This window comes from Vigna umbellata, chromosome 5 (genome assembly GCF_029865625.1).
Source record: "Vigna umbellata cultivar VRB3 chromosome 5, Vumbellata_1.0, whole genome shotgun sequence".
Lineage (NCBI taxonomy): Eukaryota > Viridiplantae > Streptophyta > Magnoliopsida > Fabales > Fabaceae > Vigna > Vigna umbellata.
The window spans coordinates 17,563,530-17,587,051 of record NC_142169.1 but is presented as its reverse complement, the minus strand read 5'-3'; the positions used below and the strand labels follow the sequence as shown (position 1 = coordinate 17,587,051).

The following is a 23,522-nucleotide window of genomic DNA, read 5'->3' as shown; positions in this document are numbered from 1 at the left end:
AAAACTTTTCAACACATTTCACTAGTACAAAAATCGTGAATTCGCGAATAACATCATATCAGGAGACGTTAAATTTATGTCGAATTAAAAAAATTCTTAAACAAAAAAAATAACAAACAAGTTCAACAAAATAAAAATAAATAAGTTCTTCAAAACGAAAACTAACATTCAAAAGGTGTATTCGTCAGAATAAAGTTTCAATATTATTTGATTTAAGGTGTTGTGAGAATATTTTCATCTTAACTTACCAAGATGATCCATTGAATTATATGTCTAGTAGTGAGACTTTTTAAAAGAGAATTAAACATAATCCAAAAATTAAAGATAAACCATAATACAAAATAAATTTGTGTGTTGCTTTATATGTTTCATAATAAATTATTTAATATAATTATGTGAAAAAAGAGTCTAAAGCTTTATTCAACCCCTTCTCCCCCTAGACCGACTATTCCAATAAATCTTTCTTAGGACCTCAAGCCAAAATTTCTTCCTACATTATCTTTCTTTATTTTGTCACATGAATATTTGAACAATATGTTGTCAAAATAGCTTTTCTCCTAAAAAAAATATGTTCTTTTATTCAACTTTAATTATACGTCCTCAAAATAATAATAATAATAATAATAAATCAAATTTCCTTATATAAAAATTATTTTGTATTGACTTAATAAAGGTAATCAATTATATTATTTTTTTATTGTTTCTAAAAGACAACTTGTACAATCTAATGAATTCAATGTGAACCTAGTACTTGTACATGCTTGTACATGTTTGAACATAAGAGCACATGACACTATTATTTTGTAATATATCCTATCAAAATGACCCTGTGGTCAAGTAATAAAACTACAGGACCAAAATATTATAAATTTTTAAGGAAATCTACCTATTATCTTTTAAGAATAAAAATGAATGTTTAGTATTTTAAAATTACAATAAAATTTAACAACAAATTATAAAGGACATTATTTTCCAAATAAAATTTCCCTAGTTATTACTTTTACTCTAGGATTAAACATAAAAAGAGAAAGAGGTAGTGGAAATTGGATGGGAGTGGGGGAGTGGGGGAACGAGGAAAAGAATCTATAAAATAGAGGAGTTGCGTATGGTGGGATGTAGAGGAGCATAGCCAAACCCTCAATCGTCTTTCACTGCTCTGTCACTCACTCATAGCCCGTAGCCGTCCGATGAAAGGGAAACAACTGTTAACTGAATCCGTTGCAGTTGTCCCAGGCGTCGCATCCTCATCATCACCCTGTTTCTCTTCCATCTGTTCCTCTTTTTTTTCCTAATTTTCTTTTTCTAATTTTCTAAAATCATTTTCTCTTTCCTTATTCCCTCAATTTTCTAAGCAAACTAAAATTAAAAGGCCAAGAACGTCATGGAACTGGCAATGAAGGTGGCAGAGGCGGTCCATGTGCTCAACCACGATACCCAATCCTGCAATCGCGTCGCAGCCAATCAGTGGCTCGTTCAGTTCCAACAGACCCATGCCGCCTGGGATGTCGCCACTGCCATCCTCACCGCCGATCGCCACCTCCCCCTCGCCTCCAATTTTGAGGTCGAGTTCTTTGCAGCGCAGATTCTCAAACGCAAGGTCCTCTCTCTCTCTCTCAAATCTGCTTTTCTCTTTCTCTCTCTAAAGCTTCCAATTTCTTCAATGTCTATGGATTTGGTAATTAAGATTTCCACTTTTACTTAATTATTACTATGTTGTGTGTTTATTGTGGATTAAGAACTCGAGTGATTCAGTTAGGTAATAGAAGTGTTGATGTGGACATGTTATATTGAACGATTTTCTTACCATTAGTAGGTCTCTTAAAAACTTCTTACCATTAGTAGGTCTCCTAAAAACACTCTACACTACAGGTCAAACTTGCAGAAAGATTGAAGTTCGGGACTTCTTTTATTGTTCTTGTTTCTTGGCTTTCTTCACCCTTTTATGATATTTTGTTTTCTACTTAATATCATGTTTTTATTTTCGAGTCACTATGAGCAGTGAGTGACAACCTGCTGTCAATAACTTATGTCCTAAGGTTGATTTTGATTTCTTTCAGCTCTGGACATTTTTTTAACCTATGAAGAACCACTTCTAGAAAGAAAAATAGAAATAAAATAATCTTCATGACTGACGATTTAATATGATTTAATATTCGTTGGCGATGAATGTTACATGGTTCAATTTACAGATTCAAAATGAAGGTTATCTACTGCAGTTAGGAGTTAAAGATGCTTTATTAAATGCCCTTCTTCTTGCAGTCAAAAGATTCAGTACTGGTCCACCTCAGGTGCATTATTTTTCCTTTTTGTTTTTTATTCTGCTGATAATCTTTTCAGGAAGGTGCTGTACAGACATTCAGCTGTCTTCCCTTCGTGTTAAAAACAAATTGATTTCAACTTGTTCTTTGTTATTACCATGACAGCTTTTGACACAGATCTGTCTTGCACTCTCTGCACTTGTACTTCAAGTTGCTGCATATGGAAACCCAATTGAGCAACTCTTTTACAGTCTGCAGAATCTGCAAAGCCAAGTTGATGGCAATATTGCTGTCCTTGAGATGCTCACTGTCCTGCCAGAGGAAGTTGTTGACAACCAGCGTATCGACTCTAAAATTAGTTCATTACACAAAAGCCACTATACCCAAGAGGTTTAGAAACTTTTGCTTTGATGCATTCATATATGCCATGTTTTTTTGTGTGCATTCTGTCTCTTTAACTCTGACTTCTGCACTCTTATGTCTGTTTTACAGCTTCTCTCCCATACACCTATGGTTCTTGAGTTCTTGCTGCAGCAGTCTGAAATAAATTTTGATGGTTCTGTGCAACAACAGGAAAGGAACAGGAAAATTCTACGTTGCTTATTGAGTTGGGTGCGCCATTGTTCTGATGACTCATTCGTGTTTTTGCATTTTTTCTGTGCGTGCATACTTTTATGTTGCTTTGCTTTAAGCATGGTTATATCAATAAGACATCTTTTACTTTGATTCTCTTCTCTTCTGTCTTATTTGAAGTGAATATTCATCTTTCCTAAAAACTTTCTGTTGTCACGAGTTTATTCTAATATGGTCATCATTTGTTCAGGTTAAAGCAGGTTGCTTCTCAGAGATATCTCCTGGAACATTGCCGGCACACCCACTTCTAAATTTTTTGTTCAATTCATTGCAGGTATTCCAGTTCTCACTTGATTCTTAAGATGATCATTTATGACTAATCGGATTAATTTGTATCACATTCTGTGTAGGTTTCATTATCATTTGATCTAGCCATTGAAGTTCTTGTTGAACTTGTGACTAAACACGAGGTAAGGTTGCCCAACTTGTTGGAACATCTTTCATTAGTATTAATCTGTTTGGCTTAAGTGTACATGTCTTTAATTATTTTAAAGATGTCATTGTACTAGTCTACATGTATGTTCTTGATTTACTTTCTCATTCTCGTAGAATTTATAATATGTTCTAGACTTAAAGTTTTCTACTAGATTTTAGTGTTGTTAGGTCCTTAAAATACTCAAACGTAAATACACTGGCTATTTTTTAAGTTTAAAGCTATGCTCTCATACTATCTGTATTTCAGGATGGATGTGTGATTGGCCTATAATAGTCAAATAGAACACTCAAGCACCTGGACTGTTTCTTGTTTAGGGTTAAGAGGTTCATCATAACAGTTAAATTGATGGTTATTTACAAAGGTTTCTTATGCTAGGGCAGTTTAGCAAGCTATTATTGATCATTAAGGGCCACTTATATAGTTTTTTGGGTGCTTATTGTATAATGGAAGTTGGGTCTTAGAAAGTGAGGTTTAAGCTTAATTCAACCATCCAAAAGGTGAGGTTTGTATCAAGTTATATATATATATATATATATATATATATATATATATATATATATATATATATATATATATATATATATAATTTGCTCATATTTCTAGTTAGTTTGGGATCTTCAACAATGATGAATTATTATATGATTGTTAAGAAAACAAGTAATGCTTTAAATTGAGGAAAACATATTAGAAGGTAAAAATCCATTATTTGAAAAACCTGAAACTGTAATGAAATATGGAAGAAGCATCATGGAAGAAAATTCAGTATTAACTTATAGATAATTAAAAAAGATACAAAAGTATAATTGTAATGCTAAAAGTAATGAAAGACAACCATATCGTTAATGATAATATCATGTCTAGAAATTCAAATTGTTAGAAAAGAATTGATGGCTACACTAAACCAAGACTGGGTGAATTGGGTTTGAAACTTTGTAAAATTTCTTCAAGTTCTTTTTAATTTAAAATACTAAATGCAATTTAATTTGTGAATCAAGAGTCATACAAGAATGGATAGCAACACAAGGAAAGAAGATAAAGAAAAAACAATTACACCATAGAATATTTATACAGTTTCAGATCCATTGATCCTACATCTAGTCTCAGTTATTTAATCTTAGAATAACTCGATCCACTATCAACAAGTTTGCACAAAACACTTTACAATTACAAACTCACAGCAAAATCAACTCTTGAAAGATTAGGGTTTTAAGTGCCTTGCACTGGGTTGCATCATGCTGACATATGGCTTCCTCTTCCTTAGGCAGACAAGTGCCACATGGTCTTTAGTTTCTGTCATGGCCTTTCAGAACTGTCACTCTGCATCACCTAACATGGCTGCTATTTGCCATCATGTGAGACCTGGTTCGCCACCACCATGTTGAAAAGGCCAGCGAAAGTCTGCCACTGAAATCTGCCATGGAAGCTTCATAGCCATTTCTAGTTTCTAGATTACACTGCATACCTTATGATCATGCTTACAAATTAGCTGTGTAAGCATGAACGATGCAATATCAATATTATGAACTGAAATTCAAAACATGGTGATGACCTATAAAATAATCAATGTAGCATTGGAAGAATTTAAAATTGGATTTGACTAATCATGGCACAGAGTTGACACATTTCAGAGGCTTGGTTTATATAAAATTAGGATATCCTTTATTTTCTTGGCTTACTTTTTTGGGGATTTTAGATTTTGGGTCATAGTCTCATATTTTGGCTCTCGTTCATTCCCTCTTTATGTATGTGCCTCTCAAATGGGATGCTAATGGAGTCCTACTTTTATGCCTTTTTCTTTCTTTATTGAGTTGAACTTCCAGGAAATCGTATGACATATATAAGGGAGGCAGTTGGACTATAGGCCCTTTTCATTAGTGTATTTAACTGTTATTTTAGCTTACAACTGAAAACACAGTGAGAGCAAAAGACTTTGCTTTGAGCAGCCAGTTGGTTTTTCTTTTACAAAGATAATACCTCTGGTTGAGATTTTTTTTTTCCGTGCTTTTCTGAATCACTCTTCCCAGCCTCTCTTCACCTTTCAGTGTTGCTAGGGGTATATTCAAAATTATGTTCCCACTATGCTTTCTTTATGCCATTGGTGATAAAGACTACACACAAAAACAATGATTTTATTACTATTATTATTGCATGAGGCTAGAACTTTTCTGGATTTATGTGTGTAATTTTTTCTACATAAATTTAACTAAATTTGGAGAATTTACTTAGTTAAACTAGTTTATTTTTTCTCACCTTATATTGCCATGCATAGTGTTTCTATATGGGCGATCCATTGATTCTGACTTTTGGGTTTTCTTTAGGGAGTACCCCAAATTTTGTTATGCAGGGTACAATATTTAAAGGAAGTACTTCTTTTTCCAGCTCTTACTAGGGGAGACATGAAAGTAATTGGTGGCCTCGCGTGCTTGTTGTCAGAAATTGGGCAGGCTGTAAGTATGAGTTCTCTAGGATTTCCAAAATCCTTGCTGCAAACATTTTTCTATGTGCTGTCTACCTGTCCATTTAAATGGCTTTGTTAACATAAACTCATACTAATGATGGCTATCGTTTGTTTGATTTTACATGATTGATAGATAGGGAGAACTCAATTACACATGGTTGCTAACTTATTATCACTCATTAAATTTTTCCATTATGTGCAAACCAAACAATTCATGTGCCAATTTGACAAGTTGTTAAATGTATGCTAGGCTCCATCTCTGATTGTTGAGGCAAGTGCAGAAGCTCTGGCCCTTACAGATGCCCTCTTGAGGTAATCTCAACAATCTGTTTAGAATTTTTACTTGCTTTAGGAATTTACTCCTCTTTGGTTTTGAAGAGATCTAGGATTTTAGGGTTTATTACATATGATATGAACTCTTAATGCAGTGTAGTTAGTGGATCTAAGATGTCCTTTCTTTAAATACAATAATATACAGTATACAAGTGTTTGGTAATTACTCAAACTAAGATTTAAAATTTGGGATCTTGTATTAACATACTTGGAAAGATGCTTTCTTACGATGTTATTGTTTTTTGCATATTTCTAGTCAGCTTGTGTGTATTTTATTATAGATTTGGTTGGTGTTGATATTAACCTGTTTTAATATGCTAACAGCTGCGTGGCATTTTCAAGTGAAGATTGGGAGATTGCAGACTCAACACTTCAGTTTTGGTAATGCAATTTTAGTAAGGCTTTACAACTTGTTTATTGGGAAAAATACATTAGGTAGGTATCCAGGAGGTTTTCTTATGATGCACACCCCCTCTAGTTTGTGGTAGAACACTCACTGTCCTTGTTTAGGGATTAGGTTACGCCTGATATCCCTTGAGCTCTGTCCATTAACTGGAGTTGCTCACCTTGCCACGATCACCATTATACTGTGGGACCCCTCTCTGCACCATCTCTTTTCTCGTTCACTGTGTTTCTCTTCAAGGATAGAAAACTTAAGGAGCTTCTTTCTGAATAGTTTTTACCAGTGATATTGTGTTGTATATACAAGTATCAAAATGATCATGTTCCACTTGTTAGGTGCTGTTAGCAGTTGTTTTGTATGTTTGCCCTCCAAAATTTGTAAATAAAAGTGTGGTCCTGTGCTTTAGTGGTTGCAAAATCGAAGAAGCTACAAATGAGGATGAAGCAGAAGACAAGGTTGAAGGAATTCAAGCCATGGTTTGGTTAATAATGGGTCTAATATTTTCGAAAGCACTACCATATTCTAGATGAATGGTGTGATGCATGCGGTTTACAGTTTGTCCAAATTTTAGTCTAAAATGAACATCTGTTCTTCAATTGGTACTTAGGTTTTTTAGAGAAATCACTACCATGTCTCTACCTTTGTTGCCTTGAATCCATTGGCTGTTATTATCCATGCCTGAACAGTAAAAAATTTAGATATGACACCCCCTAAATCATAGGTGATCCCTTGTGCATGCCCCTTTCTCCTTCTTTAAACTTAAAATTCTATTTGGTTTGTTCGTGCATGCCCCTTTCTCCTTCTTTAAACTTAAAATTCTATTTTGTTTGTTCGTGCATGCCCCTTTAACCTTATCTCTTTAAATCAATTAACTAATTCATTAAACTGATATGTAACCTTTGATGCTAATTCATTTGTTATACAGAAGCATAGTATGGGTCAACTAATTGGCAAAGGACATGAGTGTAAAGGATTGTAATTGAGACCAAATCATCTTGTCATGCCTTGCCACTCCTACTAAACTTTTGCATGATTTCTTGGGTTATCCACATTTGTCAAAATTAAAGCAAATGGTTCTTGAACTTAGTTAAATTCAAGTTCTAGAGTGAGTCGTATCAACTTGGAAATTATGTTAGATCCTTTTTTCCCAAGTATTGAGATTAAAACTAGAGAGAAGTGGATCTGTATTAGACAAGTGAAGAGCTTATTTCACCCTTCTTTTTCATCCTTTATTTATTGGATTATGACAATGGAAGACAAATAAGACTAAAATGGAAAACACTCACACACAACTCATACCCAACTAATACACAACTCACACACAAGGTAATTATTCTAACACTCCCTCTCAAGTTGGAGCATAAACATTTAATGAACCAAGCTTGGAATAGATAAACTCAATCTGAGATCACTTTAGGAACTTGGTCAATACATATGTAAGTTGGTCATTTGATCCAACAAAATCAACTTGTCTTGAATGAGACAATAGAAGTGGGAACTTCGACTTAGAACAAGATGCACGTATGCTTCAGACAATTGAAAGAGAATGTTTATAAACCAAATTGGACTCACAAACTTGCGTAGCTTGTTAGGATATTTATCCTATTTTATCATCATTATATTGTGTCAAGGGTTATCCTATTTATCATGATTATAATGTGTCTAGGGTTACCTTATTTATCATGTACTCTTGTATCAATTTATTCTTATAAATAGAAGATTATGAGAGGGATCAATTAAGCCCTATAGAATTATTTTATAGTTCAATTCTCAAGTTGGTATCAGAACGGGTTGATCCCGCTTTGGTTTCTGTCTCGTAGCATCTGTCCGGCGCCACAGTCCGCTGTTGCCCACCACCGTCCATCGCTGCCTGCCGCCAATTAGAAAACATGTTAGACAATTGAGAGAGAATGTTTATAAACCAAATTGGACTCACGAACTTGCGTAGCCAAAGAAACTCCTCCTGAAATATATGACATGTCTTCAAGAGTGTGCATCAAACAAATGACAGTGGTTAGTGGATAGCGACAAATTGCAGGGACTGGATTGCTACCAAGTAAGGGCTAAAAGCGACAAATTACAGGGACTAAATCGCCATCAATAACGGATGGGGCCTGCAATGACTGAAAGCGATAAATTACAGGGACTAAATTGTCATCAGTAACTGATGAGGGCTTGTGATGGTTGAAACATACTCCTCCTCACTACGAACAATGGGAATGATGGCGTGCCGATGACAAACTGTGAAGGTGGAAGATCTGGTTCTTCAAAAGACTTCTCCACAAGAGATGCAAGGGTTCGAAAAAATTGGAGAGGCAATGAGAACCCATATGCAGGGAAGAAGAAGACTATGGTGCTGGTAGTGATGCTGTTATGAGTAACACACATGGCTACTGAGTGACAATAGAGACTTTGATTTGCATTGTACAATGTGACTGATTGACAAAATAATGAAGGATGTCCAAGACTTGATAGATTTCCCAAATTATTGGGAATTGACCCATTAAAGTAACTGAATGAAGAGTCCAATATTTTCAGAGAAAACAAACCAATACACATCTGAAAGGGGCTGGAGAGATTGTTGATTGAAATTCTGAATCTCACTAGAAACACACTCCCCTCACACCATGACCAACCTTCAACCCATGGTTTGGTGGTGAAATTCCTTGAGTAGCTGGAAACTGATACAAATAGTTGGTAACAAGATAAGACAAACCCTGAGCTACACCAATAGTTATTTTCAGTCGAGTGTCCCAAGGCAAAGGTTCTGTGTTATTATTTCTCCAACAATAGATGAGTCTCCAAGCTTCTCTTTGGCTTGAATTCATACACTAGGAGAAACTCCACATCATCATAGCAGTAACCCAAAAACTTCATTATGTTTGGGTGGGAAACTGTTACCAAACGTGATTTCTGACTGCCACTCCTGAAGGCCCTGCATACTTTCGGGATTCTTTATAGCTACCATGAACAAAGGGTCGAATCAGCTAGGACAGTTTTTGAGAAAACAGGTCTAAACAGTTTAGTCATAGTGAAGGTTCAAAAAAAAAAAGCATAAAGACCCAGTGGTTGTGCACAAGAAAATAGAAGATGAAAGCAAGTGGTGGTGGCAAAATCCAGAACACCACAAGGAACCATGGTTGGATTGTGCTGTGCCTTTGATTGAACGAAGGGTGGTACTTAAGTGGCGCAAAGTGGGTGATGAAGAATCAGCCCGTGGTTCCACAATTGCAAAACAAAAGCAAAACGAAATTGGGATTTTTCGATTTTAGGGTTTTGCAAAGAAATTGGGATTTCCCTATTGTTTGCCATGGTTGATGCATCCTAGGTCGTAAGGGGCTGGTGCAAGGACGAATTCGCGATTTGTGATGTTTCTGAAGTTCCTGCACTATTTTATTGTAATAAGAGGATTATTCTCTAGAATTTCCTACTATTTCTATAGTAAATTCCAATTCCTATAGGATTTTCTGCGAGTGTTTCTGTAACATCTTTGTTGGTATACTTTCATTAAGCGTAATGATATTTTTGGAATGTTTAGGATTTATGAGACTGTTCTTACTGATTATTTATGCTAAAAACTATGGGGTATTATGTTGTGTGCTGATATGCAGAGACTAGAAGCCTTTATTTTTTTATTCTTTCTTTGCTGTTGTTTAGTAACACACTTATCATGAGCACAACATATCTTGTTACAGGTCTACTCTTGCAGGTTATATACTTGGCATTGAAGATGGTGCAAAAAGTAGAAAACATATGGAAGACATTTTTTCTCCTGTCTTCTCAACATTACTTGATTCACTGTTATTGCGTTCTCAGGTTTGTTCCTGGCTATTTGCATGTTTTCAATACGGGCATGGATTAATTCAATGTTACTCTCTTTTCTGTTCTTGCTTTTGGGCTTGCAGGGTAGGGATGGATTCTATTTGCATTTCTAGCATGGGATTTTCTACTTTAAAAATTATCTTCAAACTGTCTCTTTTTTCAATTAGAAGAGAGTGAAGGAAATTCACCTAACATTGGTTGTGTTCTAATCTAAAGTCTATATTTTATGAAAGTTGGATCTCTGTCCCAGTTAAAAGATCAACGTACCACTTATGGAAACAAATATTTACTATAGTATTCCCCTTGTTTGTGAGCATAACCTATTAAAGTGTTTAAATTAATTGTTGATCTCTTCGCTAATTATCCTTTGTTAGCTTCCCTGTATTGATTGAGTCTTTTGAGTAAATTGCCTTTTCTTCTCCTCTGGGTGCTTAACAGGTGGATGATTGTACATACAATGATGACGGAAGAGTAGTTGATTTGCCTGATGGTCTTATCCATTTCAGGATGAACCTAGTAGAACTTTTGGTGGATATATGCCACCTGTTAGGATCTGCTACGTTTATGCAAAAGGTGCTTTGGAAAGTATGATTTCTTTTCTTTCTTTATTGACTTGGTTTCCTGGGCGTGGTTTTATGTCATAGGCTTATTGTTGGTATCAATTATCTAAATATACGATAACAATGATAATCACTAATTTTAAATTTGTATGATCATATTGGAAGATTGTGAATGGATACTATTTATAGTGATAGATACAAGTCATAAAATAAGATTTCATTTAAACTTTTGGTGTTTTTAAATTTGAAATTTTATATCATCAATGAACATTACTATTACTGAGAAATAAAAATGAAGATTTCATTCTAAAGAGTTTCTTTGCTGTTCTGAATTTTGTGTGTTTGATCATACTTGTTAACGCTTTATTTATAGTCATTTAAAGTATAATATAGCAAAGTTAGTAATGACTAATGTTGGAGAATATCCCTAATTATCAGCTGTACTACATATTTCCTTAATTGCTAAGACCAAATCATGTCTTTTAGTCCCCTCAAATTGGAGTGTATGTGTCATGAATCAAGCTTGTTACAAATGTGTTCAATATGAGGTCTTCATGCATTTAGTGAGCATGTCTGCGAGCTGGTCATTGCAGTTGACAAAGTTAGTGATGATTTCTTGAAAGAGTACCTTGTCTCAAAATGACAATAAATTTCAATGTTTAGTCCTCTCATGAAAGATTGGGCTTGATGTGTGAATGACAAGCTTCATTGTCATATATTACTTGAGTATCTTGTGTATATCCAAATATTAACTAATGGAGAAGTTTTCTAGCCATATCAGCATGCTTGGAACTTTTGCCATAGCTCAATGCTCAGGTTCAACATTGGATTTAGCAACTATTTTTCGCTTCTTGCTCCTCCAAGAAATGAAGTTCCCACCAATGGAACATAATATCTTGAACTAGATCTCCTATCTGATGGTGATCATACACTCGATCTATTTCAGAATGACAAACCAACTATGACTTGGTGCATTCTTTTTGTATCAAAGGATGCATACCACAACATTCCATTGACTATTACATGGGGTTCTTAGGATCTGGCTAACCATACTATTTGTCTATATATGAATATTGTCTCAAATATATTTTTCTTAAGTTGGTATTAAAGCATGTGAATCCTACTATACTTGTGATTGTGTTGCATGAGGAAGAATTGTTGTTTGGCCACTGGTTGCCATCTTCCATTGTTGTTCATCACATTTTGTTTTGGTGACAACTGGATCACAAACGTCCCTTGAAGGGACTACCAACCCCACTAGCCTTGTAGGTAGAAACTACCTCATGCTCCCCACACAACCTCTTTATCATACTTCTGAAGTGGGTGTTGCACATGGGTTTCCACACTACCATGGTTGGGTTCACAATCCTCTCAAAAAAAATATGCTCTTGATATTCTAGAAGAGACAAATATTATTGATTGTAAATTAGTAGATCGTCCTGTGGATCTAAATTAGAAATTAATGGCAAGACAGGTGAATATTATCTCTTTCAAAAGCAAGAAAAAAATAAAGTTGCCCGATCAACTGCTGAAGATAGGTCAATGACATCTCTCACTTCGAGCTTATATGAGTAAAATAGTGCCTCCAAGAATTAGATTTTTGTGAGATTCAACAAATGAAGATGTATTGTAACAGCCAAGTTGCTATTTCATTACTTCCAATCCCGTGTTCGAGGAGAGGACTAAACACATAGAAGTTGATTAGTTGATTGTCATTTCATTCAAGAAAAATTGATGTCCAAAGAAATTGTTACTAAGTTTTTTGGATCAAATGATCAACTTGGAGATGTTTTAACAAAATCCTAAGAGGAACTCAGATTGAATTTATATGTTTCGAACTTAGCGCATATAATTTGTATGCACCAACTTGAGGGGAGTGTTAGAATAAGTCATCTTAAATAGATAGTTTTGAGCAGCTTTTTGTGTGCATTGTGCTATATCTAGTTTATAAATATGATCTTTCATCTCTTCTCCTTCGTCTCATTCATTGTATCTGGAATCTCCAATGTCATTATAAATACGATTTCCAAAGACAAGGAAATTCACTATCTTAAATTCATTTTGTATTCTTTTGTATTTTTCTCAATTAGCTTAATGAAAAAAATTATGCTTGGGCAACATCTGGTGAACTTTGGTTTCTTCTCCAAGGTTTCATGATCAGTTGGAAATTGATGTTAGTGATATCTTATCTAAATATTGCCCAATGGTAAAAGTTAGACTCTGAACACAGTTTTATTTTGGGATCTGTGGACTGTAATATATGTGGATCTCTCAAAACTAGTGTTATAAGAAATCGGTGGCGATTTTGAAGCTTTTCGCCACCAGAAGGCGATGGTGATGTGGGGTTTCTCATGGCAGCCCATGGCGGCTGCTTTTTGTATAATGGGTCGCGAGTGCAAAATGACTTGGCGGAAAAGGTGGGGCAGCGACATGGAGAAGAAACAAGGACAAAGACATGGAGAAGAAACAAGGGCAGCGACATGCTGAGAAGAAACCCTTATTAGGAAACCAAAATAATATTCTTGAATAGAGAAATTAGCCTGACTATAATTGGCTATGTCCAATTCCAACTGAAAGTATTTGGCAAAATGTTCCTAATTGAAAACGAATTTGAGATCATTCCACATGTCTTTGGCAGTTGAAAATGAATGCAGGTTATTGACCATTAGAGGCTCAATGGGCCCCAAAAGCCAAGAAAGAACCTGAGCATCCTTCATCTCCCAAGTAGCCAACTCAGCCATGGTGGTGGGTTTAGAGGAGGACCCATCAACATGACCTCACATGCCTTCCCTTGCACGAACATCCTGAATTGAAACTCCCAATCAGTGCTTGTAAGGTGAGATTTGCACCCACTTATATATTCTAAATTGGCTTTATCTCTAGTCGATGTGGGACTTCCAACACACCCCTCACGTCGAGGTATATACATCTCGTTCGTGGAACAAGACATTAATGGGTGGTCCAATAGCGGCCCAATAGTAGGTGGAATGATATGCCTAACAAACATAAATTTCGCTAGGATAGACTCTAACCCGTGGCTCTGATACTATGTTAAGAAGTGGACTTTAAGCCTAACTTAACCTTACAAAACCGGCTTGTAAGGTGAGGTTTGCATCCATATATATACTCTAAATTGGCCTTATCTCTAGTCGATGTAGGACTTCCAACAAAAGCAGAACCAGGTTCCTATCTTCTGACTCATTCGTAGTTTAATACTTGTGCTTCCATGTTAGTAGTTATTGGAAATCCAACATTGACTTGAAATATGGTCAAGTTATAATAAGTAGGTGCAAACCCACCTCACTTTGTTAGTTTTATAGGGTTAAGTTAGCTTTAAAGTATATTTTATATGAGTAGTGTTAAAGTTTAATCATTGCCTATGTAATTTGGTGGAAAAAATTTGCAAATTACTAGAGAGTTGTTCATCTAAGTTTTCAAATGGAAAATAGTTTGTTACCTAGTTTCAGGCTATATTCTCAAACAACTATTGATTATGGTTATTATCACTGGTGCATCATGTCAATTTATTTAGTCACTAAACTCTCAATTCTCAATAATAATGTCTTTGTCTTTACAGCTCTTTATTGGTGGGTGGGCATCTCAAAATCTATCAATCCCTTGGAAGGAAGTGGAAAGCAAACTATTTGCTCTTAATGCTGTGAGTAGCACTTGCTGCATTTACCTGGGTTTCTTTATTGACCTCTTAACTACTTATCTGGCATGAAATAATGTGAAAGTGATAAATTCTGGATCTCATTGTTGACACTTTTCTTTCCTGGAAAATAACACTGTTTGTGGTCATATGTTGTTCTATACACATGTTATTTAAGGCAACACTTCCTTTACTCCAGGTGGCTGATGTAATCATACAGGATGGCCAAAGTTATGATTTCTCTGTAGTTATGCAGTTGGTGACCATGTTATCCATTAAACCTTCTGATGGCTTGAAGGGTTTCATTTGCATTGTGAGTTATATATGAACTCTTCCATTCTCTCTATTTGCGGCATTTATTTTTAAGCAGTATTCCTCTCTTTTCATGTTTGTTCAAAGGTGTTCTATTTATAGGTATACAGATCTCTGGCAGATGTTGTTGGTTCATATTCCAAGTGGATATCTGCTTTTAAGGAAAATTTTAGATCCTTGCTGTGAGTACACCACAAAACTTCATTTTTCCATGGTATTCATGATTAATGGGTTAAGTTTTTTTTTGTGTCAAACTAGATAACTAACTGCTGAAGGAAAATTTTCAGTATTCGGTATTCGCATATTCATGTGCTACAAACATTTCTACTTTCAGATTATTTCTTGCTATTGGGATTTCAGAATCTCTATCTTCAAATGCTTGTGCATCTGCCTTGCGAAAAGTCTGTGAAGATGCTTCTGTAGTAATTTATGAGCCTTCAAATTTAGAAATTTTAATGTGGATAGGAGAGGTATGTTACTCTGTCCTTGCAGAAGAGTAAATATATGGATGATGATACCGTGTTTTAACTTCAATGATGCATAGTTTGCATGAGTTTCTGTCAATATCCTTTTTTGTCTCTACAATTGTTACACTTCTGTTACCATATATGCATAATGTATGTGGCTAAAGATTCTCAGCATCTTGTTTTACATTAAATTAATGGATTTAGTTTTATACTATTTCTCTAACTTCCAAGATCAGTGCATAGAATCCTTTTCGTACTTGCTGAACTATGGATTCAACTATTGACATTCAAGTTATCTTGTTGCTGTAGGGTTTAGAGAAATGGAATTTGTCTTTGGAAGATGAGGAAGAAGTTATGCATGCAATAAGTCTGGTTCTTGGTTCTGTGTCCAATCGGGAACTAAAGAACAATTTATTGGCTAGATTGCTTTCATCTAGCTATGAAGCTATTGGGAAACTTGTGAGCTTTCCTTTTCCCATCTTGTCTGTTTATTGATTTTGATTGTGTGAAACCTACTTTTACCAGCACTATTGATAATTGTTTTCATAAAAAACATAATTATAAAGAAATAGCACTACCTTTTTTGTTCCAATCCTACTTTTGCTTTCGAAGACAACCATGACTTTCTTGCCTCTCTTTTAACAGCAGATTATCTGTTTCTTCTATGGCAGAAAACCAATTTTACTTTGGCCATGAAGTTGAAAAAATAAAGTTTGATAAAACAGAAAAATTTAAAAAAAAAATAGCTTTTATTGATATCAAAGTGATGAAGAGAAAATGTATGTTTATTATAGATGGAATAGTACAAGTGATTAAACTAATCAAGTCAGTTACAGCTAGCTGATAACACCCTACTATAGTTACTGGAAGAGTTTTATTTGATACAAAGGAGTTATACACTTACGCTCCAAAGCCAAATAGGAGCATTATGATACTTTCTCCAGCTGAACATTTAAATTGTCCATATAATATGTAAGTGTAAATAAAGCAAGGATGTTAGTTAACTTCTGTTCATTGTTAGCTGTCTATAAATAAGGTAGGTTGCTTCTATCATAGGGAGCAGAATTAAAACGGTATGTAAGATTGAAATGATAAGCAAGTGCTGTGCAGTTTCTTTGACCTCCTGTTTGTCTCTATTCTGTTCTTACCCTGTTTTTGCCCCATCCTTCTGTATCTTTCTCTTTCCCTGCAAAAGTTTTTGTCACCATAGGCACAAGTTGAAGAAATTGTACCTATTACAGTTCTGGGAATGAAATTTCTTGATGATCTGCTGTAACGGCTTTTTCCATTATAAAATTTCTTGATGGATTTTCTGTGTATGTGAACTTTGAATTTTTGGATATCATTTTGCATTTTCAGGTTGATCCCGAAATCAGCCTGTCTCTTAAACAGAACCCTGCTTCTTATACACAGGTTTTAAATGCTGCCTCTAGAGGGTTGCACAGGTATGCTTATGAATAGTGTGTCTAGAATTGTTAAACCCTTGAACCAGTTAAATTAATTTTACTAGATGACAGGTTGTTTTCAGGTTTTCTTACTCATGTTTTTGAAAAAAAATAAATTTGGACTTGTAAGCAAGTTTCTGGTGTAGAATTTGTATATCAAATCTTGTTCTCAATCAGTATTTATTCTTTTTAAATTTGTCTTTCATTTTTATGGATATCACTCCCTATCCCCTTGTACTTTTTAATTGTTTGTCTACATGATTAACTCTGTCCCTCACCCTCTGGTTGTGCGGTGATGATTTTCAACCTGTCAATAGAAACACTTCCAATTCTATGTTTCCAAATTCCAAGCTTTCAGCAAAAGCAGAAGAAGAAACATTATTTTCATTGACATCTTTTGTCTAGAGACTATCAATTTGTCAATCTTACAAGTCTTGCTTTTGCTCCACATTTTGCAAACAGAAGAGAGTTTTGCTTGCAAGATTGAGTTTCTTTAAATTTTTTTCCATAACTTGTTATACCTGTTCCATTGTCACTAATATTTGGTCTTTTTGTATTTGAAACTATAAAAATGTTGTGTTTGTTCTTTCTCTCATATATAATCCCTTAAATTCAGAATTGGAACTGTATTCAGTCATCTTTCCATATCCGTGGCAACTGAACCTGCTGCAGATGACTCAATACTTTCACTGCTAAGGGTTTTCTGGCCAATCTTGGAGAAAATTTTTGGCTCTGAGCATATGGAGAATGGAAATTTATCTGTAGCAGCTTGCCGAGCTCTTTCACTAGCTGTTCAATCTTCAGGTTTACCTACCTTTGACAGATATTTTAAGAGTTCAAGAGTTCCTCTTGTGATAAATATATTTATTCTTTTAAATGTTGTGCAGGTCAACATTTTGTGACATTACTGCCCAAGGTGATGGACTTGCTTTCAACAAATTTTGTTTTGTTCCAAAGTCATGAATGTTATATAAGAACTGGTATGGATTTTTTATGATATCTCTTTTTTCTTTAATAACCTATCTTGCCTGGACCAATATACTTTGTCATTTTCTACTGGTTGAAGCTTTTGTTAAATCTTTGATGGCTTTGGCAGAGTACTGTTTATGAATAATTTGTGAAAATAATTTTTTTAGCTGGTATTTACATTAAAGGCTTGTATCTTTGTGATTCTGAATCAAGAAAGCATGATTGGGATGCTGTAATCCTGTAACAATCTTATTGGTGTGTATTTCCATATTCTGATAATGTTGTGCGGCACCTTCTGGGTTGGTGCAGTGAGCCTTTACTAATTTGCTTATGCAAACAATATTTTCAGCTTCCATTGTCATTGAAGAATTTGGTCACCTAGAGGAGTATGGACCTTTATTTGTTACTTTGTTTGAAAGATTTACTCATGCAGCTTCTGTAATGGCCCTAACTTCCTCCTACATATGTGACCAAGAACCTGACTTAGTGGAGGCCTACACCAATTTTGCATCAACATTTATCCGATCCAGTAACAAGGTCTTCTTCATTCTGTTTGCTTGTTTTTTTTTTCTTTCGTGGAAGTAGGGGTCCAGAGTTTTCAATGAGGTTGAAGAAATTGTTTTGAATTGTTTTACTAATATTTTGGTTAGATTTAATTGCTGTTGTAAAAATGAACTCTCCATGTCCTTACCTGATAGAGGATGTATCACAGGATGCCCTATCAGCATGTGCTTCTCTTCTTGAAGTTTCTATCCAAAAGGCAGCTATATGTTGCACAGCCATGCACCGTGGTGCAGCGCTTGCTGCAATGTCATATTTATCTTGTAAGAAAAGTTTATATTGCTTTTTTGTTGTGATCTTGTTTATTTTAAATGTAAAACCATTTCTTCTGTGTAGGGGAAATGATACTAAAATTGAAGTATAAGAATGCAAGAAAATGAAAAATATCATGAAATGTCTATAAAAATCATGTAGCCAAACCAACTTTAGGAATAAATTGCAACATTTTAGTAAATTCTAGAACAGTGATTTTGATATTTATTTGACTTTATAGTTGCCTTCTTTTTATATGTTAATTTAAATTTTTTGATGTTTTATTTGTCTGTGTTATGAAGCTTGGTGTACTATTGACTAGATTTATTTGTCCATATATGGTTTAGTGTATGATGATGTCTCATTCCTTTTACTCAGTACTTTGTAGTTCATTGACTGTCATTTTCCTTACTCTTCAGGTTTTTTAGATGTGGGCCTTCTCTCTCTGTTAGAATGTATGAATTGTATTACTGAGGGATCATTCAACATCACAGCCATTCACGTTATATCTCACAGTGGTGAGGGGCTTGTATCTAATGTGGTTTATGCTTTACTGGGTGTGTCTGCAATGTCTCGGGTAAATTTCTAGACTATCCTTGTATGTGAATTTTTTTCATATTCTCAGGAAATATGGCAAAATCTTGAGAAATTGATGCTGGTAGGATGAAGTTTGGTGTCGCAAAAAGAAGAGTCTTTGTTGCCTGCACAAATTATTTTAGTTCTACCATTTTTGTGCAGGACCTTGGTCAACTATGGGCTAAACATCTGTTTTTTTTAAAGAAAAAAAACAAAATTTCTTGTGGTTTTTCTATGATTCACAAAAGCTGTAATAGGTTAAGCAAAGCTGTTTACATTTGAAAAATAGGTTTTCAGACCCCCATTCATCAGTCGCTTTAGTCAGGTTTTTATTCTGCAGTTCATCCCTCACTTGAAAATTGAAAATATAACTGACTTTTTCCTTGCAGTATTGGTGTCTTCGGATATTCGTAAATAACCTAAAAGTATCTGAAAGTTTTCTGATATTGGTTTCTCCTTTTCCCTCACCCTAACTTCATTTGTTTGTTTAATCCCTAATTGTTCTTTTAGCCTAATGCATGAAGGCTTTTAGCTTTGGTCGATGCATGGCTAAAAGAATTGTTTTTTACATGATAGGTTCATAAGTGCGCAACAATTTTGCAACAACTAGCAGCAATTTGCACACTATCTGAAAGAACAACATGGAAGGCTATACTTTGCTGGCAAACACTTCATGGCTGGCTGCAGTACGCGGTCTCTCTCTCTTCCATTCCTTTTTGTTTGCATGTTTAGTTATCATGTCACCTTTACGATTTGATAATTTGTTTGTTTTTCCTTATATAAAGAAACCAGTAGTTAATGTTTGATTTTCTTTTTAAATTTCTTCTTTTCACGAGCCTTATAAAAGCTTTATGTGATCATTGATTTCTTTTCTCCCTACATCATTTAGAACATTTTATATTTTGACTATGAATGGTTGGATCGAGCATATTGTCAATTTAAGTTCTTGTTGACTTCTTTTGATCTGACTTGAATTGGCTGTGAAATTCTCACGTGACGTATGGTCAAGATAACCGGGTGCATCAGGTTGTAGCCAGTTGATTTGGCTGCAAACAATAAGGTGTTTATGGATTATTTCATCCAAACTCTAGTTCATCAAACAAGCAATATAGCCTAGTAATGTTCAATTACGAGTTTAAGCAAATTCTTCTTTTTAAATGTATAATCTAAAAGTTAAGGATGAAGTTTGAATTTGGAAGAATGGGAGAATGTTCAAGCTCAATTACTTAACATGTTGGACTCTTGGACAATCTGGAAAAGTATGTGGTTAAGTGTTGTTTTGGAAGTATAGGTTAATGTAATTTGAAGGTGGGATTAATTAGATTAGTATATTGTACCAGTTATTTCTTAAGTGGTTTATTGTGGTATAAACCTGTTACTGTTAGGTTCCTAGGTAGAGGAACCCAAGCAAACTACTGTAAAACACCAAAACTCACTGAAAAGATATGGTATTATTGATTCTAGGCACCCAGAATAGGAAGAATGCCTCCAAGGGACAAAGTTCCCTTCACACAGGATGGTAATGGTCCTGTCAACAATTCTCTAAACATCCAAAAAACATCTCCTGCCTGCAAAGACCCCCCACTATATAAAGAAAGACTCACTCAACCTAACAACCCAACTAACAACTAATTTTGTAATATATTTTCACCTATCATACACAGTATATCGTTACTGTCTATTTTACCTTTGTAGTCTTATTAGTTTGTGACTTTCATTTCTTTTCAACAATTGCTTACTCGATTGACAATTTATGATTTCAGGTTCAGGCTCTTCCTGCTGAATACCTAAACCATGGAGAAGCAGAGGCCATAGTGCCACTTTGGTCAAAGGCACTTGCTGATGCAGCCTCTGATTATCTTGAGAGCAAGAATTCTGATGGATTAAAGAGCGATTTCGGACATATGCAAGGGAAGGGTGGCAGAGTTCTAAAGCGGCTGGTTCGGGAATTTGCTGATGCTCACCGAAATATTCCAAATTTAACTTGAGCACTGGATGAACATTTTTGTTTCGGATTTATCTGATGCGTTTCAGCATGCAGGTTTAAGAGTTGATGAGGCACCTTTGGTCTTCCCCAAATGGTAAGGGTACCTGTATTATTTTGTTGTAAATTGATGAGATATGTATAGATGCGCGTATGGTCAACTGTGGTGCCCTACCATCTAAAGTGCCTTCCCATATTCCATTACTATTTTTCTGTATTTTGTCCACTGTACAGTATATGCCCACAATTTTGGCCCTTAAGAATCAGGTTAGGATAGATGCCCCCTTTTTTCAAATTGTACAGGATATCCATTAAGGATCATCCGCATATGGAACTGCAGGTTTTTGAAGGAAAAAAAATTAATGACACTTATATTCTACAGTCATTTCATTGTACTATGAGGAAAACACTTCTTCATAGATATACATTTATATTCTTACAATTAGTATATGTATAAATTAATTTATGAAAGCTTTGTCATATATTTTCTTTAAACTATTGCTTTTTTATTTGCTAAAGTTGCTTTCTTAGTGTCTGGAAGTTCATAAATCTAATTACATGGTATTGCAATTAAAAAATCATAATTCCATGGTTCAAGACCCACTGTAATAAAGAACAATTTAAGCTTTTCATTTAACACTGTACAAGTAGCAAGCAACTCCCCACACTAGTTCTCACTTTTCATGGCCGCACTCAAAATCAACAAGCAATTAATTAGCCCTGTTATTAAATAAACATTATGAGGTCTAGAATTTGGGATTTAAAGTTCTTTGAGAAGACATTATGATATAGGGATTTATTTATGCTGAGAATTCATTAGCAAGCATGGCGGCGTGGTAATGAATATTGAAAATGAAGCATAGATTGATAGCTTTTGTACTAGCAATGGCATAATGGTGGGTGTAACTACGGATATTGACATAGATGATAGTTTCTTTTAAAATAAATGAACTATTTTATTAATAATAATTTCATTCTTAATATATAGTTTTATTTCCCTTACAATTGTATCTACTCATTCTTGAACTTCTCAGAAAAATCAATATATTAGAATTTCATAGAAAAACAAAATTGATCCTAGTAATGTAATAGAATCACCAGCTTAATTGCGTAACTAACAAATACTTTCAGTTTCTTAACTCTTAATAGGGATATTGAAAGGCATACAAATATGTAATTTTTTTTATTGAAGTATCGTTTTTTTTCTCACCTTATAATATTGTTATTTTTAATTTTTATTAACTTTGAAATATTTTCTAAAAATATTATTATTAAAGTTAATCTATAAGGAGTTTATAGTTCACTAAGAAGATTTCATCATTATGAACATCTCATGTTTTGACTCTCCACATTTCAATAAGAATATTTCATGCCTATTTAATGTAAGACTCAGTTAAATTTTTCGAGTCACCTTACCTTATATAATTCTTAATATAAGTTATATGTTATCTCGTCTACATCTAACATAAAGATGGATCCCTCCTCAATAGTGAGTCACCTCAAAATGCATATGGAGCATCTACTCCAAGAGAGTGGTGAATTGTCCATCAGAGTTTTGTTTGTACTTGTGTCATAGTAAGAGTAGCTTGATGTTAAGATCGCCATGAGAGCATTTAGGAGGATATTCTAATGTCTCAATTTGAAGGTTTCGAGAGACTAAAAATTGGATTTGCAGATTGTGGAGATTGTTGTATGGTTTTAAGCAATATCCAAGCTAACAATACAAGATATTCTTTGGGTTCATCATCTTTTGAGGGTATAATAAAAGTCCTTATGATTCTTGTTTATCGTTAAAAGGCGGAGGAAATTCCCAAGTTTATCTTTTGTAGTAAGTAGACAATATCATTATAGCGTCTATGAATAAGGAGGAGATTTAGAAGCTAAACTCACGGTTAAGAAGTAAATGCTAGATGAAGGAGTTGAGAGTCGTTGGCAAAATACGAGAATAGTGATTTGACAAGATGATGCTCAAAAGAAGCTCTTTAAGTATCAATGGGAATACATTTTAGAAGGTCCTAAAATGTTTTAGCATAAGTGGTGTCATCAATTATCTTATCTTGTAATGTAGGTTAATGTAGGTTAAGTGGATTTAGTCACAATCGAATCGTGATGACAACTAGTTATAGTGTTGTTTTATTAATAAGTGTTTGATCCAATCGCACTTTGTCTATTATTAAGTTTTTTATCCAAAAATTGGTATCAAGAATTGGTTCTTAAAAATTATTTAGGCTTTTTCTTTTTAAATGGCTAATGGAAAATAACCTTTTTTTGAAGATTTTTCATTAAGAGCTTACTAATGTTTTTCTAAACTTAACTATACTTTCTCAAAAGTAAATGAAAATTTTCATTGAATTAATTGATAGAGATATTTGAGATATCATAGTCAATGGATCTTATATTC

General features: G+C 34.5%; 1 protein-coding gene across 2 annotated transcripts; it reads left to right on the top strand.

Moving 5' to 3' along the window:
• The first annotated feature begins 1,070 nt into the window (after positions 1-1,070).
• On the top strand, positions 1,071-21,601 carry LOC124831516 (ARM repeat superfamily protein). Of its 2 annotated transcripts, none has more exons than XM_047305529.2 (24): positions 1,071-1,597; positions 2,190-2,288; positions 2,424-2,648; positions 2,751-2,870; positions 3,082-3,165; positions 3,242-3,301; positions 5,646-5,774; positions 6,036-6,097; positions 6,443-6,499; positions 10,217-10,337; positions 10,782-10,916; positions 14,481-14,561; positions 14,755-14,868; positions 14,970-15,049; positions 15,202-15,337; positions 15,644-15,793; positions 16,694-16,779; positions 17,396-17,583; positions 17,667-17,759; positions 18,098-18,285; positions 18,461-18,572; positions 18,981-19,138; positions 19,714-19,830; positions 20,901-21,601. In XM_047305529.2, exons 1-24 carry the CDS (start codon positions 1,382-1,384, stop codon positions 21,123-21,125), a joined length of 3,036 nt encoding a protein of 1,011 aa, XP_047161485.1. In that variant the 5' UTR covers positions 1,071-1,381; the 3' UTR covers positions 21,126-21,601. The 2 variants fall into 2 exon arrangements, with proteins under 2 accessions (XP_047161485.1, XP_047161484.1); XM_047305528.2 differs by having other exon boundaries at positions 10,782-10,928.
• Positions 21,602-23,522: the final 1,921 nt, after the last annotated feature.